The 15,842-nt window shown below is 33.7% G+C and overlaps 1 protein-coding gene across 2 annotated transcripts in view; it reads left to right on the top strand.

Moving 5' to 3' along the window:
* SSBP2 (single stranded DNA binding protein 2) overlaps positions 1 to 15,842 on the top strand; it is a 269,811-nt gene that overhangs the window by 238,780 nt on the left and 15,189 nt on the right. For both annotated transcript variants that reach the window (XM_045566334.1, XM_045566335.1), the window contains 4 exons: positions 6,072 to 6,107; positions 8,238 to 8,292; positions 12,411 to 12,481; positions 14,796 to 14,874. In XM_045566334.1, the coding sequence (XP_045422290.1) occupies positions 6,072 to 6,107; positions 8,238 to 8,292; positions 12,411 to 12,481; positions 14,796 to 14,874 (241 nt within the window). The remainder of the gene's footprint in view (positions 1 to 6,071; positions 6,108 to 8,237; positions 8,293 to 12,410; positions 12,482 to 14,795; positions 14,875 to 15,842) is intronic.

The following is a 15,842-nucleotide window of genomic DNA, read 5'->3' as shown; positions in this document are numbered from 1 at the left end:
GCTAGTATGAAATAAAGTATGATTTTTATTTTTAATTTCCTTGACTCTGAACATTGCAGTATTGGTCTCAGGTTCTTATTTAGAAGTTTATTTACAAATCCCCCAATTCTAATTTTTCCTTTTTCATCTTTTACACAAGGAATTGCTCATTTTGGTTTGGCTATACAGTAAGCTCCAATCATTAAGTATCAAGCATTTTTATTGAAAATAAACACTTTTGATTACAAGGTACACAAAACCAACCAAACTAGATTCATGTCGAAAGAGAATATTACTGGACCATGTATCTGAAAAGTCCAGGTATATATTTGGCTTTGAGCACATTTGGTTCCAAGAGTTCAAATGTCATCAGGACCCAGTCTTTATTTGTCACTCATCTTTGTTCCCCTCATCATATCAAGAAGACTATGTGAAGCTCCACACATACTACCTCACAGCTCCCAGTTGAGCACAAAAGAATACAATATTTTATCATTTAAACAAAGGTACTAGAAATTACTCTAACTGAAGTGGGTTTGCTGGTCATATGCTCTTTCATGAAACAGTTCTGGCCAGGGGGTACAATAGTTCAGCCACCAGGGCTAGGTCACATGCCTGCTCACTGAGCCCCACCGAAGACACATGGAGTAGGTAGGAATGGCTCACCAAAGAAAATTAAAGGAATTGTTAGTAGAAGAGGGAATAGGCAAAACCAAAAAATGTTCAATATAGCATTGTATTCATCAACTCACTAGCTTGACAGGAAAAAGAAAGAGGAAAGAAACTCCTTTAAGGAAAAAAATGAGAATCTATTATGTGATTAAGCCTAAGGGAAATACAGATACATTGTTCCAAATAGGCTCTGCTTTATATAATAGATGCTCATTTTTTAAAAAGAGAACTAAAAAATAATAGAATATTTTCAACTTTACACTGGCACAGATAATAGTTTGATATTATTCCTCCTGGTTTCTAGTAAACCAGTGCTTGCTAGTTTTAAACTTCCAGTGCTAAGGTAGTTTTAAACTTCACACTTGAAGAAAGGTACTTTGCTAAAAAAATGTTACTGATCATTTAAAAAATAAAAATGAAAGGCCTCTATTTACTTCTCCACCCTTACCACAGCACTACAATTATGGGTATTAGAGCTTAGAATATTTAGATTCTCATCACAGCTCTTGATTTATCTGTCTAGCTTAGCCAGACAATATATATGGCTCTTAATTTTCTTCTCTGTCAAATAATACGGTCTTCTAATTCTAGAATTCTGACCTTGCATCTCTCTGATTTTATTTTCTACGTCTTCATTTTTACCTTTCACTTCATCTTAATGGGTATTTTGTATGAAGCGTGGGGTACGATTAGAGGGAGGATTTAGTAGTAAAGAGAAGGAAGAAGTTGAAGGTGATTTCAAGCCTTTGACTCAAGGTATCTGGGAGAATGGGAATAATACAACTGAGCTAGGAACATAGAAAAAAAGGTAAGTTTAGAAGGTTTAGACCTTTAGTCATCTTTCTTCCTTCTTGCCTCAGAAATAGAAATTTTCTTTTCTTCTCAGTGCTAACTCTTCTATCTGTTCTCTTTATTCCATCTCTTGTTGCTTCTTTACATATCCTGCTCATTCACTCTGCCAAATAAGTCTTCCATTTATCCATTTCCATTGACTGGTACTTTCCCCTGGTGTTATGCTAATGAACAAAATCCCAAGACAACCTTAAATCCCTGTGTCTCCACTCCTCTAGAGTTGGGAGGGGGGAGCTGATAGAAAACTTCTCTCCACCCTTCCTCAGTTTCAAACCACCATCCTGATGTCTCTCCCACTCACTCACCACCATTCTGCTAGATAATGAATTCCTTGGCCTTCCTGTCTTTTTCATCACTATGTGACAGTATAGTTCCTGAAACATAGCAGGTCATGAATGAAGGTTTGTTGAATTGGCCTCTCAACCCATTTCAATTTCCATGAAAGTCCTATTCTGAAGGTTACTAGTGACCTCCTACGTATCAGACAAACACAATAATTTATTTTCTGTCCTCATCTGATGTCTGAGATTTTGACTCCTTGGTTTTGTTTTAAATACCTGTTAATTTCTTTTCTTCTTTCATCTTAATATTTCTTTAGTTTTCCGTATTTTCATTAAAGTATTTCTTTTTATAATTTATTTTTAGGTATGCCACAGAAAGGTTAAAAAGCCTTGAGCCTGACAGCGTTCAAAAATAAGCCTGGCTTAGAGATTTCCTAGCCAAGCTGCATCCACTCCCTGCTTCTTAAAAGTCTAGCTTGTTTGACTTTTTTATAAGGTATTTTCTCCTGACTTTCATCCAGTCACATTATCCACCCTTTCTCAGCTGGTAGTGTTTTCTAATTACATTGCTAGGCTGTTTTCTTTTCATTCATTGTAATGTTTCCGTGTGGTTTCAGCTACCACAAAATCCAGTCGAATTTTAGATCAAGAATTATGTCTAGCACAAAATGGAAATTTATTCAGTTGAAGCTGTATCTTTAGTCCCAATCTCTAATAAGTTCTAGACCTATATTTCTAAATGTTTATTCATCAGTTCTACCTCAATATCTACTAATGCCTTCAAATTCAACATATCAGACATTTCCCCAAACATGCCTCGCTTCCTGAATTCCCTATGTATAAATAAGTAAGACCATCATCTACCCAGTCACCAAGTTGAAAACCTAGGAATTACCTTAATTTCTTCCTTTCTTTTTCTGCCACACCTAGTTTGTCACCAAGCCCTGCCAAGTAATTTGTGAAATGACTCTCAAATTCTCCTACTTAATCAGCACTGCCTGCAACTCTCTTTATCATCTCTTGCCTGGACTTTTTGCGTAGTCTTCTAACTTGTATTCATATTCCATGATGCTTCTAGACTTATCTTTCTAAAACATGAATTCGAACATGTCTCTCTAAAGCCTGTGACTCCTTACTTCCTACAGCATAAATTCATTCCTAGTCTGACCACGCAGCCTCATCATTTGCCACTGTCCCCTCCAAGTCCCTCACTGCAGCAGCTGTATAAAATTAGTTGCCATTTCCCAAATAAACCATGTACTTTCATATTTCTTTTCTTTCTTTTTTTCTTTCTTTTTCTTTCTGTCTTTTTTATAGCAGTCCTCTTTGTTTTTTGGTAGGCATCTAGTCCCAGCTTCCCAGCTCAAATATATCTTCTGTACCCGCATAGTACTTCCATCTATATTGTTATATTTTATGTCCTTCACACTAGGCTGTCAGATCTTGCTGGTTACTTTCACGAGTGCAAGTTCAGGAAAGCTCTAGAGGTAGGAGCCCAAATACTGATTTTTAATGAGGGCATTGAAGAATACGAAGTATAAATAGTATTAAGGCAAAATTAAACAGCTTGACAGAGCAAAAATGAAAAGAAACTGAACAACTAAATGAGATAACATTTTTGAAAGTATTTTAAAATGTTGATTATATTTAACTTTCTTTGAAGAAGTCACAAAGAAGGAGATATTAAAAATATAAAATGAGCAAGGACTTAGGAGAATGGGGTGGTTGGAAAAGCTAGCTTTGGAAACAAATAGAAAGTTTGTTTTTTTCTACCTGGCATACATGAAAATTTAAATCTATAAACAATGAAGTGTTGAGCTGGAAATGAAGACATAACAAGAACTTGATGGTGTTAATGTGTGACAGGAGGCCAAAGTATCCACTCAGGATGGTATAACCATCATGAAGGCCAACTCACAAGGGTCAATTGTTAAGTGTTTAGGAATTTTGTGAGCCTGGTTGTTAAACCATTGGTAGCTTAATATCTGTCATATGGGAATATTTACACCACAGAAATTGGCTAACACTACAAATCAGAGCCAAAGGGTTAGTAAAGACTAGGTGGAAGTTGGAGAACATGATTATATTTTAGACCTTGTCCCAACCTTGTTTGTGTTCCCCTCCAGGAAATCTCTGCTGTAAAACAAAGTTTGGCTAGGGAGTGATAAAGAAATGAAAATTAACAAAGTAGGCTTCAGGATAATGAATTTAAGATATTGGAAAGAGGAATAAAAATGCTGACAGCGGCAAGGGGGAGTAGCAGAGGCAATTTAGTCATAAACTAATAGAGAAACAATCCACTAAGTAAATACACATGGAGCAATTGTGATTCCTTCCATTCTAGTTGGAATATAGAGTAATTTTTCTAAGTATCATGATAAATAAGAAAGATGTCAGGCAAGGAAGTTGTCCAGATCTCTGTGTAAAGAGTTCTAGAATGTGGTCATACTCATAAGTGGAAGAGAGGACAGTAAACAGGAATAAAGTAAAGGAAGGCAATGCACTAAATTCCAAAGATCTAAAGGGTGGTTAGATTGCCTCTTGAAGTTGCTTAAGAATGATGGTAGGCAATATAGCATGACAGAAGAACGTGAGCCAGGTGCTAAGGGCATAGAGATGAAATTGGTCTTAGGGGCCAATGGATAAGTCAGTGATTTGGCAAAGGCAGATGCACTTGTTTAAATAAATAAAATAGAGGATGAATGGGTAGATCATGAACTGAAAGGGGCCCAAGAGAGCAAAGTTGTTTTCATTCACCAAATCAGGTAAATACTTACTGCCATAAAAAAATCTCAGTACTGATAGTATAGTGGAAGTATCCTCATCACTAGTGATGCTGCCCCCTAGTGATGGCCATCTGCATTGCCCAATTACTTGTGGGCAGACCAAGCAGGGCCTCAGGGACATGTGGTCGGTGCTTAAGGCAAAGCAAAGATACCAAACAAGGAGGAGAAAAGCTTTTCAAATAATATTAAATATTTCCAAAAGACATCAAAGAATTGTTTATCAAGGGGAAATCGTAACTTTGTTGTACTTCTACTTACTTTTTGTGTTTAATATTACTTTTATGTTTAATTATATGACATGTATTGGGGTGGAGGGAGGGTTTAGAATACAGGCAATATCATCTTTTCCCTACTCTAAAGGTCCTGTTCTGGACCTGGCTGTCCAACTTCAAATAAACAGTAATTTATTGGCTTTTTGCCAGAATAAGGCAAAAATATCTCTTATGGATGTACAGTGTCTTCATGCTAGTTAGTTAGTGAGCTTGTGTGAAAAAAGAAATTATTTGGATTTAACTTTCCCTATTAATATCCACTCCAGGGCTTATTTTTAAATACAGGTTTTCTAGATTTTCTTTTCTTAAATTATCACAGTGAACACGGACAATGTATGTAACCTGAGGTTTTGTACCCCCATGAAGAGCTGAAGTAAAAAAAAAAAAAAAAAAAAAAATTTCAGGCAGTGATCTTGCTTGGGCAAGGCACTACGTGAAAGTACACAAATATAAGATGTATAAAATTGGCTCCTGCTATTCAGAATATTTTATTCAGTTTTTTTACCATTCAACAATATGCTGTGATTTTTTTTTCCATTTCAGCATGTGTATATGTATTATTAAAACTTGGATGATGTTCTCTAGTAAAAAAAAAAAAAATACTTCCTAATCTTTAGAAAAGAGCTTAGTTTAAGAGCTTGATTTGAAGAGAAAGAAGGAATTTCTTACTCATATCTGATCCCCACAAATTAGTAGTCTTTGGAGATTCATATTAACTTTTTGCATTTATTATATTATTTCTTAGTAGCTAATTAGAAAGGGAAAGGGGAAAGATAAGGTCTATATATCAAGTATAGACCTGTACTGCATGAATGTTGTACCTTGAAACCTGTCTTTTAAAAAAAAAATACACACAGCTTAGAAGTTGCATCTGTAAAGGCTTCTGATTTGAAAAATTCTGGTTTCCCATTTTTTAGCTGCACAAATGTATATCCTTCTACTTACAGAATAAGTCATTAGCATCAAGCAATGTGTACAACTGACATGAAACCAATATAACTTGAAGTGGTAATTCTGCCTAAATTCTTCTTGACTAAAATGCACCTTCTTTTTTATAAATCCAAGATAATATTGCAGTTCCATTTTCCAGCATTTAAACAGATAAAAATTCCTTTACTTTCCTTTGTGATACATTTTAAAACTTGATAAAAGTCAGGAAATAAATTGATTTTAGGTCAGCCTCCTTAACAGGAGTCAAAACATTTGTTTTTGTCCTGTTCATGTTGCAGATACCATACTCCTCAGCATCTCCTGGGAATTATGTAGTAAGTACAATTGGGTTTGTTTGCTCATAAGAATTGATGTTACGTTTTATTTGGGCAATGAAATAGTTGTCCAGATGTTAAGAATAGCCCCGTGTATTGGCCAAGAAATGAACATCTTGAGTTGTTTCATCTGCCAACCTCAGTACATATGTTGATGTTCATTAGTAGAACAGTTATCAATCTGGCCAGAATTGCCCTGAGTACTGTGTTTTACTTCAGCATATGTTTCTGAAAACCGGTACAATACTCTCTGTCCAATCATGAAGAGAGTCATCCCCAGTTACACAATGATATGCTTGAATTTGCAGTTCTCCAAGAAAATAATCTACACCCCCTCCCCAACACCACATGCCACACACAAAGTCTAAGAAGACATTAAACTTTCTCCCAGTCCTAAAGTGAATCATGCAGCTTTTGTTGTTCTTAGAAATGGAGAATACCTATTTTTCTTATTATTTATTGCATTGAAAATTTTCCAATAATTCAAATAGACATGAAGTCAAAATAACAAGTGTTTTTGTTTGTGTTTTTGTTTTTGTTTTTGTTTTGAGACAGAGTCTCACTCTGTTGCCCAGGCTAGAGTGCCGTGGCATCAGCCTACCTCATGGCAACCTCAAACTCCTGGGCTCAAGCAAACCTCCTGCATCAGCCTCCCAAGTAGCTGGGACTACAGGGGTGCGCCACCACATCCGGCTAATTTTTTTTTTCTATTTTTAATAGAGATAGGGTCTCACTCTTGCTCAGCCTGGTCTCAAACTCCTGAGCCCCTGAGCTCCAGCAGTACTCCCACTTTGACCTTCCAGATTGCTAGAATTACAAACATGAGCCAAATTACCAGGTTTTATATGACTTCCTAAACTTACAAATGATCTTTTGACCATCATCACATTATGATCCTTGCTACATCTCAAGCCCACTATAAAGGAAAATTTGTTATAATATTTAGGGGAAAATGCCTAACAGAGAAGAAAGGATGAAATGGTAACATGGGAAATCTTTCCTTAAAAAATTTTCAGAGGTGGTGGCTAACTGGAGTAAGAAAAAAAGAAGTGCATTAGAAGAAAATCAATGAGTATTTTACTCTCCATAGAGATGGAGTTTTGTTAACATAGTGAAAAGCACACACGGCTTTGGACCTGTGAACTTGGTGCTCAATGTTCCTATAAGCTATACAAACTAAGGAAGTATAATATACCTTTTTTCACATTTTCTATCAAACAAAAGTGAAAATAAGAAAATTTTAGTAAAACCTATTTTTATTAAAGTCACTTAAGAATAAGCACGACACATAATTTTATGAAGTTATAGTCTTTTATTTGAAATGGAATTTAAGTTTTTATTAAATAGCAAATATACATACTATTTGAAATAATTGATAGACTATATCTACACACTCAGAATGAAGTAAAAATTCAGCCACTTATGAGTTAATTTGATCACTGTGCGTAGAGTATCTGAAAAATTTTAAAACTTATTGCCTGAATTATCTATTTTTGTTGCATGAAATAATTGAATTAACTTTAGAATTACCTAATCTCCATTTCAGTTTGATTGTGTAGCTGCAGCCTTGGTAACCCACAGCGTTATTCAACATTGCTTCTCATTTCTAATTGATGGGGTAGCAGAAGGTATAATGCTCCAAAAGTGTTGCAGTTGATGCTAACAGAAAAAAGAAATAGTATCAATGCATTTTTTAAAAATATAAATCTCTAAGTAAATATCTTTTGGTTTCCTATAAAAATTAGTGATACAAAATGTACGGAAATTGCAGTAAACTAAATCAAAAATACATATGAATTATTTCTGTTTTATGGATTTATAAAGACCCTAGTAAATGGTTTCTCCTTAACCTCATTAAAACTGATATGATTAAGTCATGAATAATAAATCAGTGTTACAGGCTCATTGTTTTTGGAAACTTGTCAAAACAGTCTCAACATATTTAAGCTAAATTATGTTTTGCATAATATTCAAATGATTGTGCATTCAAAGAAAATAAATTATGAAGAAAATATATTTCCTCTCTTATTTTCAAATTGGATTATTATACAGTCTAACTTTTCTTCTGTTTTTCCTTATGGTGTTTAATGCAATGCTTTATATTTACTGAAATTTTGTATAATTATTTAGGGTCCTCCAGGAGGTGGAGGACCACCAGGAACACCCATCATGCCTAGTCCAGCAGGTATTGTAATCAAACTAGCCACATAGGCATTTGATTATTAAAATAAAATCACAAAATATAGAAATGTTTATGAAATAAAGTTAGTAGTATTCATTATCTCATGATGGTTAAAGATGTATAATAGAGGTAGCAGGTAGGAAGAATAGTGTTCTTAAACTATTATCTGATTAAGCATTTAGAAAATCCATGTGTGGCTAACAGATTTAATCAGGATGAACACTGTTGATCTGTATGAATTGTCCAATAATTTATCTAACTTAAAGATTTCTTGAAACTGAGAAAAGATCCAAATCTCACAATTTAGAAAAAATTCTGTATAAGTAAAACATCAAATACATGCGTCCATTAGGTTTAGATTATAAAATCTATCATCTTACTAAGGTGAATAAAGATATGCTTACAGCATTATTTACCCTATATGTCTGTAGCTATTTATCAATTAGCTAATAAATTAATCGTACAATAAGAAGAGCTTTTTTTAAAACTCTTCTAAACTAAAACATACTTCAATATTTTCATAATCATTTTACATAATTATTTTAAATAGCTTTATCCTTTCTTTTCTGAGACAAACTGTTAATGGTGGTAGAATCTTAAATTGGCACAGCCCTTTTAGAAAATGCTCTGGAAACATGTATCTTAAGAGCCATAAAGTGGTTCAGACCATTTGACTTTATAATCTTCATACAAGAAATGATTAGAGACACAATCCAAGATTTATGTAGAAAGATGCTCATCTGTTATACTCAATAGTGATATAGCAGATACAACCTTCAAACCTAAACCAATTTTAGTGAAATTATTAAATTAATTTTTACAGCATATGGTACAATATAATGTAGCCATTAAAATATTATCATCAAAGAATTTTTAAATAAGTACTCACAATTCAATACGATATGATCATAATTTTATTTTAAAATATATATAATACAGAAATCTAGAAGGTAAAACACAAACAAGCTAAAACTGTATCAGTGATTACTTCTGGGTGATGAAATAGATGAGAAATTTTTATAATTAGAAATAATTTTTAATTATGTTTCACTGTTAAATTGGTAAGTTCTTAACTCGTTTTGTGAAATCTAATATAAACAGAAGCTTGAAATTGAATATCATCAATCATACCAATAAGTAATAATTTTTAATTTTGAACATTTTATTTGGAAAAATCATAAATTTGATAATTAATACAAAATTTTACTTTGCTTCACTAACTCTTTGGGCTGTATCCAGAAATATTTCATGGTCTCTGTTCTCAAAGCATCTTCATTGAAGATGAAACAATTCATGGAAGATACTAGGTCACTAAATATGAAATGTCCCATTTTGAATCAAAAGTTTAGTTTATTATATCTCAAACAAGAAGCAATACAAGTAGTCAAAGTATGCGCCTAAACTGTCGACACAGTTTTGCCATCTTAATGGTAGCTTGTTTATGCCAGCTGTGTAGAAGCCTGGAGAGCAAGTAGCAATGAAATCACAAAAGGTGTTTTCCACAGCTTGTTGAGAATGGAATATTTTTTCTGCAAGAAGTGGCCCAAAGCCTGGAAGAAGTGGTAGTCAGTTTATGCACGGTCTGGTGAATATGGTGGATGCCAGAAAGTTTCTAAGTCCAGCCTCTGCAGTTTGAGTGGCATTGTTTGTGCGACATGTGGTCGAATGTTGTCTGGCAAGAGGATTAACCTGTCTCTATTGACCAACCTTGGCTACTTAATCACACACATCCTCATCATTTCGTCCAGTTGTTTGCAGTAGACATCTGCTGTAATTGGCTGATCAGGTTTCATGAAGCTGTAGTGGATAATACCAGTGCTGAACTACCAAACAGATACCAGTAGCTTTTTTAAATAAATATTTAGTTTTGGACTGTGTTTTGGCACTTCTTTTTTATCCAACTGTCATGCCAAACACTTGCAATTGTCAAAAATAATCCATTTTTTTATCACAGAGAACAATAAATATGGTATAGAAATGGTCTGCCTTGATGCATAAACACTTCATTGATATTTCGAGCTGTCTATGTTGCATTGGTTCCACAAAGGAACTCATATTAAAAAATAACATGAATTTTTTACTTATGCATGGTTTCACAAAAATTGCTCTAAAAAAAACTTTGAAAGATAATCACAAGCCAAACCATGTGTTTGAAAGACTGGGGATGTACCTTCACAATAAAAATAAAAAAAGAGGTGTCAAAGTGAAATGTCAGAGATATCAACTGTCAAACTTAGTACTTTAAGGAAATCAAACATTTCGTACTTCATAACCTCATAGAATTATATGAACTGATCATCTTGTGCACGTTTACATTCTTATATGGTGAAGTTAATATTTAATTTATGAAGGTAGCATGTGATTAATAAATACTTCACTACAAGACTAAATAAATTTTTATAGTAACAATGAACATTGCAGGTGATAAGTAATCATATCACTTCTTCCTTTTAAGCCAGAAATTGCCACCAGTATATCTTCTTAGTCTTTTTGCATTCTCTTTCATATATTCATCCTTGTCTCAGGCACTGCTCTAACATTAAGCCAGCACCACCCCCCTCAAAATAGGTGCCAGAAGGTCCACTTTATTGTAAAGTTTTTCTGTGCATAAAAAGAAGTCAGACATATCCTAGCTGGAAGCAGGAGAGAATAAGACAGTAGAACATTAACTACAATGGAAGGCAGAACTCTGTAGAGGTCAGGGGAGCACTCATGCACTTGCAACTACCAGAAAAAAATATCATGGGATAGTGAACATTTAAATGGTCCTTCAGTAGTAAGTAGGGTTTCTGTATGTAGACATTGAAAAGATGTTTGGAGGAAGAACAAAAATATGGAGGTAGAAAGATTGGTCATATGCAAGAAAAAACAAGTAGCCTGGGTTGACAGTAATATAGTATACATAAGGATGTAAAAAGAGTTAAGGTCACACAAGTAGGTTAGAACCTTACTTAATATAAATTTACAAATAAGGGTGAACCTTAGATGGGCATTTAACTCTTTTGACATTTTGATGTATCCATTTCAGAGTAAGGTATAATATTTAGATTTATGGATCACTGTTGGCAAACAACCAATAAATGACATCACACCTACTCTGTAAGGTAGTACACACTAAAATAATAAACTTATGAATGTCTGATAAGTAATCACACAGTAAGAGGGAAAGTAATTGCCCATTTCCCACTCTGTGGTTACTTCCATAAGAAAGCAAAGATTTTTACCTCCTGTCTTGAATCAGTACAAAAGTGTGAAATATATTTATTTTAAAAATAGAGAAGCGTGTTCCATTATATTTAAGAAAACTGTATAATGTGAAAAAATAGAAAGCCATATTTCATAACTGATATTTCCTCAATGTAAAATATTTAGCCTTTTATTCTAGGTTTCACATTATAAAAGTACATATGCTCCAAGACTTAATTAGAATTAGCTAATAGGCATGAAGTGTAAATCTTTTAAATACTATATAATGTTATATATATGAATATACACTACAGGTATTTTTATTTTAACATACCAAGAATAAAATGAGTAAAAAAAATTATGAAAAATATGCTGGAGGAAGCTGGTATTTAGTTGAAGCAAGAGAATTTTTCCTTTCTATTGTATAGTCTTGCTCTAAGCTCTTTCTTTTGGGATCAAGCCAGGATATTTCACCAGTTTTCACTAAGAAAACTATTTTTCAGTGAAAATTATTAACTAAAAAACTGGTTTTTAAATTTGTATATAGAAAACCTCAGGAAATAGTGAAAACTGAAAAGTTACTAAATCTGAATTTTAAGAGATTTTTGTTATATGTGTACACATAATTGCTTAGAGAAGTCAAAAAGTATCTGTTTTTTAAAAAACTTTACTGTAATTTTTAGACTTTTAAAGTAATATTTCTTTTACCTGAATTATTGAAGTGATTATTCCTCTTGAATACCTAAGTTAGAAATGATAATTTTTGAGTCAGAAAATGACTGCCAGGTATTTGTTTCTGAACGTTAATAATGACAGTTTCAAGTGTTGCAGCTATCAATATGTGTATGTATCCAGATCATCTTTGATTATTACTTTGTGATGATTTGGTTATAGATTCTAGAGAAAGATGTTAATTAAGTAATATTTTGTTTCAGATTCCACCAACTCTGGAGATAACATGTATACTTTAATGAATGCAGTACCTCCTGGACCTAACAGGCCTAATGTAAATATGATTTTTTTTTTATTTTGGGGTTGTATTTGAAGACTTTCAAACTCTGAGTATATTCCATTTCCTGGATATTATTTAAACATCATATTTTATTGGCCAGAAGCGTATTGGATATCAGAAAAATCAAATTATTTCTATGCTCTGAGTTAAAAAAACAATGCATAACATATAACAGATATTTTATATCAGTATAATTTAAATGTAAAACCGAACTTAACCAATTATAGAATGTTGGTGTCATTTTATCTCAAATACTTAATATTATTTTACTGACTACTTGAAAATGACAGGTTATATATAATCATTTATGTTAATCTCATTTTTAGCATCACTAAATTTTTTCATTGTGATCTTTTTTTAATTCTGATAAACTTGAAAATAAATTAGGATGTTGAATATGGTGGTTTTTCTTTAGAATATGAAATCTAGGGTTAAACTATGGAGTTGAGGCAGTTATACAGGAAGAATTTGGGTGTTCTGAATAAAGTATAGGTCATGATTTTTTCACAGAAGCTCACAGGAAAATATTTTATTTTTCTATGACATAAGGCCTACATGTTAACAAAAATATTTATAACAGGCCGGGCGCGGTGGCTCACGCCTGTAATCCTAGCACTCTGGGAGGCCGAGGCTGGTGGATAGCTCGAGGTCAGGAGTTCGAGACCAGCCTGAGCGAGACCCCGTCTCTACTAAAAATAGAAATAAATTATCTGGCCAACTAAAAATATATATAGAAAAAATTAGCCGGGCATGGTGGCGCATGCCTGTAGTCCCAGCTACTCAGGAGGCTGAGGCAGGAGGATTGCTTAAGCCCAGGAGTTTGAGGTTGCTGTGAGCTAGCCTGATGCCACGGCACTCACTCTAGCTTGGGCAACAGAGCGAGACTCTGTCTCAAAAAAAATATATATGTATATTTATAACAGATTATAGTTAATATACATATAGGTATATATATAGGGTAGCTGAAATCAAAGAAAAATCAGAATGTGTGTATGTTGTATGCTAAACTGACCAAACATACCTGTAGTTTTAGTGTCTTTAAAACACTGTGGGGGCCAGATAAAAGGACCAAACCAAGTAAGAAGTTCACAGGCTATTGGGTTTATCAGCACCAGTTTCTCAGTCCAGATCTAAACTATGCTTTTGATAAAAGCCAAATAACCGTAGTAAGTTCAAAGTCAATCTCTTTGACTTATCAGTGAGGCATTTATATATATTCCAGGTTATTTCCTGAAAATTGATCCATGTGCTTTTAGATCCTCAATTTTATGAAGCAAAAAATGGCATTCTCCTGGAAAATTTATAAGCACGTGGTTTGTATGCTCACAATGATGGAAGCCCATCATTTCCAGGGTTGGCAGCTACTTTTCCCCAAAAGCCATCATGATTAGTAACCACCACTGCTGCACCTGCTCGCGCACACACACACACTCACACACACAACACATTCAGTATTCTGTACCATTCATGGTAGAAATGCTTTTAGTATGGGAAATTTTAAGAGAAAGTGTTTTCACTAGGCTGTCTTAACTGTAAATGTAAGGTAATTATAAATAACTTGTCTTCAAACTGGGCTCTAGATTTTCTTGGAAGTATTCAGGCCATGGGCTCTCCATCACCAGCTCTATCATAGCACATCTAGTCACCTCTAGCTTGTACCAGGATTCTAATGTAAGATTTCATCTGAAAAAAAAAAAAAAGAAAAGAAAACAAAAAGAATTCCACTGCTTAAAAAAAAATGTTAAATAGAACTGCTGTAAAATGTCTGACTGTTACTGAACTGACATAGTTGAGACTGTCAGGAATTAACTATCTTCAGCTATCCCCAAGGAGCTAAATGTATTTAACCTATAAGATGAAATTATTTATTATGTCAATTTGAACAAAGATAGATTGTCTGTTAAGAAAAATGTTAATGTTGGCATAATGATGTTGAATAATTCTTATTAATCAACCAATATCTTTAGCAGCTTCTTAAGAACCACCTTCGGGTTTTAATAGAAAATTTGTCATTATCATAGAAGAGAATGCTCATCTCATTTGCACTAGTTTACGATAGAAGAAAACTGTGGACATGAGTGAGGTTTAACGTAAACATTTGGAACATACAGAAGATGAAATGAGAGAATTGGGGCAATCCAGTTAGAGAATTTATAAAGCTGAAGAGACTCAAGTGAAAAATTTCCATAACTTGAAAATGGAAATAAGTTATGGCTGTGCCTTGTAACATTAAATATAGATATTGTAACATTGAGATAAACAATTGTTTTCAGCATGATTACAGTAATTTTCTTCATTTTTAAAATAGTTTCCAATGGGCCCTGGGTCAGATGGCCCCATGGGTGGATTAGGAGGAATGGAATCACATCACATGAATGGCTCTTTAGGTAAGGATTTTAAATTTGATGCTTAGAGTAAATCCAAAACAGAATCTTAATTCTGTATAGTGGATATTATGAAATGCTTCAACTTCTACATGCTCATTTTGAAATGCTTCAACTTTTACATCAGACTGATAGTTTAATCTACAGTATATTGGTTATTATAACTAGAGATCATTTGAAAATCAGAAGTGTGAGAATTGTTCTAGCTCATATTCTCAAGTATTTACTTTAACCTATCAAAACCTGGTGTTTTATGATAAAAGGAGACATTGCTGCTTTGGGCACGTATCATGCGTACCTACCCTGGAGGACTGCAGTACTCTTCCAGCTAGTTTGTCTCCAGAAGTCTGTGGACACAGTCTCAGAAGAACTTCAGTTATCTGCAAAAATTTCTTAATTTTGTTTTTGTATTTTAATGTTCATCTCCTTTTAAAAATAAAATTGTCAATCATATTCTGGATAGTCTGAATAATTCTCTTATGAGAGAACACTGCCTGCGTTGTCTTCGTGATAAAGATCATTTTTAGTATGTGACTAATGGTTACAAAAATACTTCATAAATGATGCCTGGTTAGCAAATGAAGCCAACTATTTGCAAGGTGAATAAAAAGTTGTACAACAGTAAGAAATAAAGACAAGTGGTACAAAATTGACTAGGTCACACAGCACACTATATTTATAGGCAGGCCAAATGCAAAACCGAAAAAAAGACATTTGATGTCTGAATATGTTTAAGTAACATGATCATAAACTAATTTAAAAGTTGACAATGGGGGTGGGGAGATTGCGATAATTTTTTTTCTTTTGGAAAGAGTTCATCTTTTACTGAAATTGGAGAAAATACACCCATGAGTAATTTAGGTTATATACAGATTTCACTCCCCCTCCCAAAGTTAGGAAATACCTCCCTCTGGTACCCCAAAAATCTGTGTAACTTCAATAATCAAGAAATTATTTGCAAATTATTTGCA

The sequence above is a fragment of the Lemur catta genome, chromosome 12, assembly GCF_020740605.2.
Source record: "Lemur catta isolate mLemCat1 chromosome 12, mLemCat1.pri, whole genome shotgun sequence".
Classification (NCBI taxonomy): domain Eukaryota; kingdom Metazoa; phylum Chordata; class Mammalia; order Primates; family Lemuridae; genus Lemur; species Lemur catta.
This window is presented reverse-complemented; position numbering and strand designations above follow the sequence as displayed.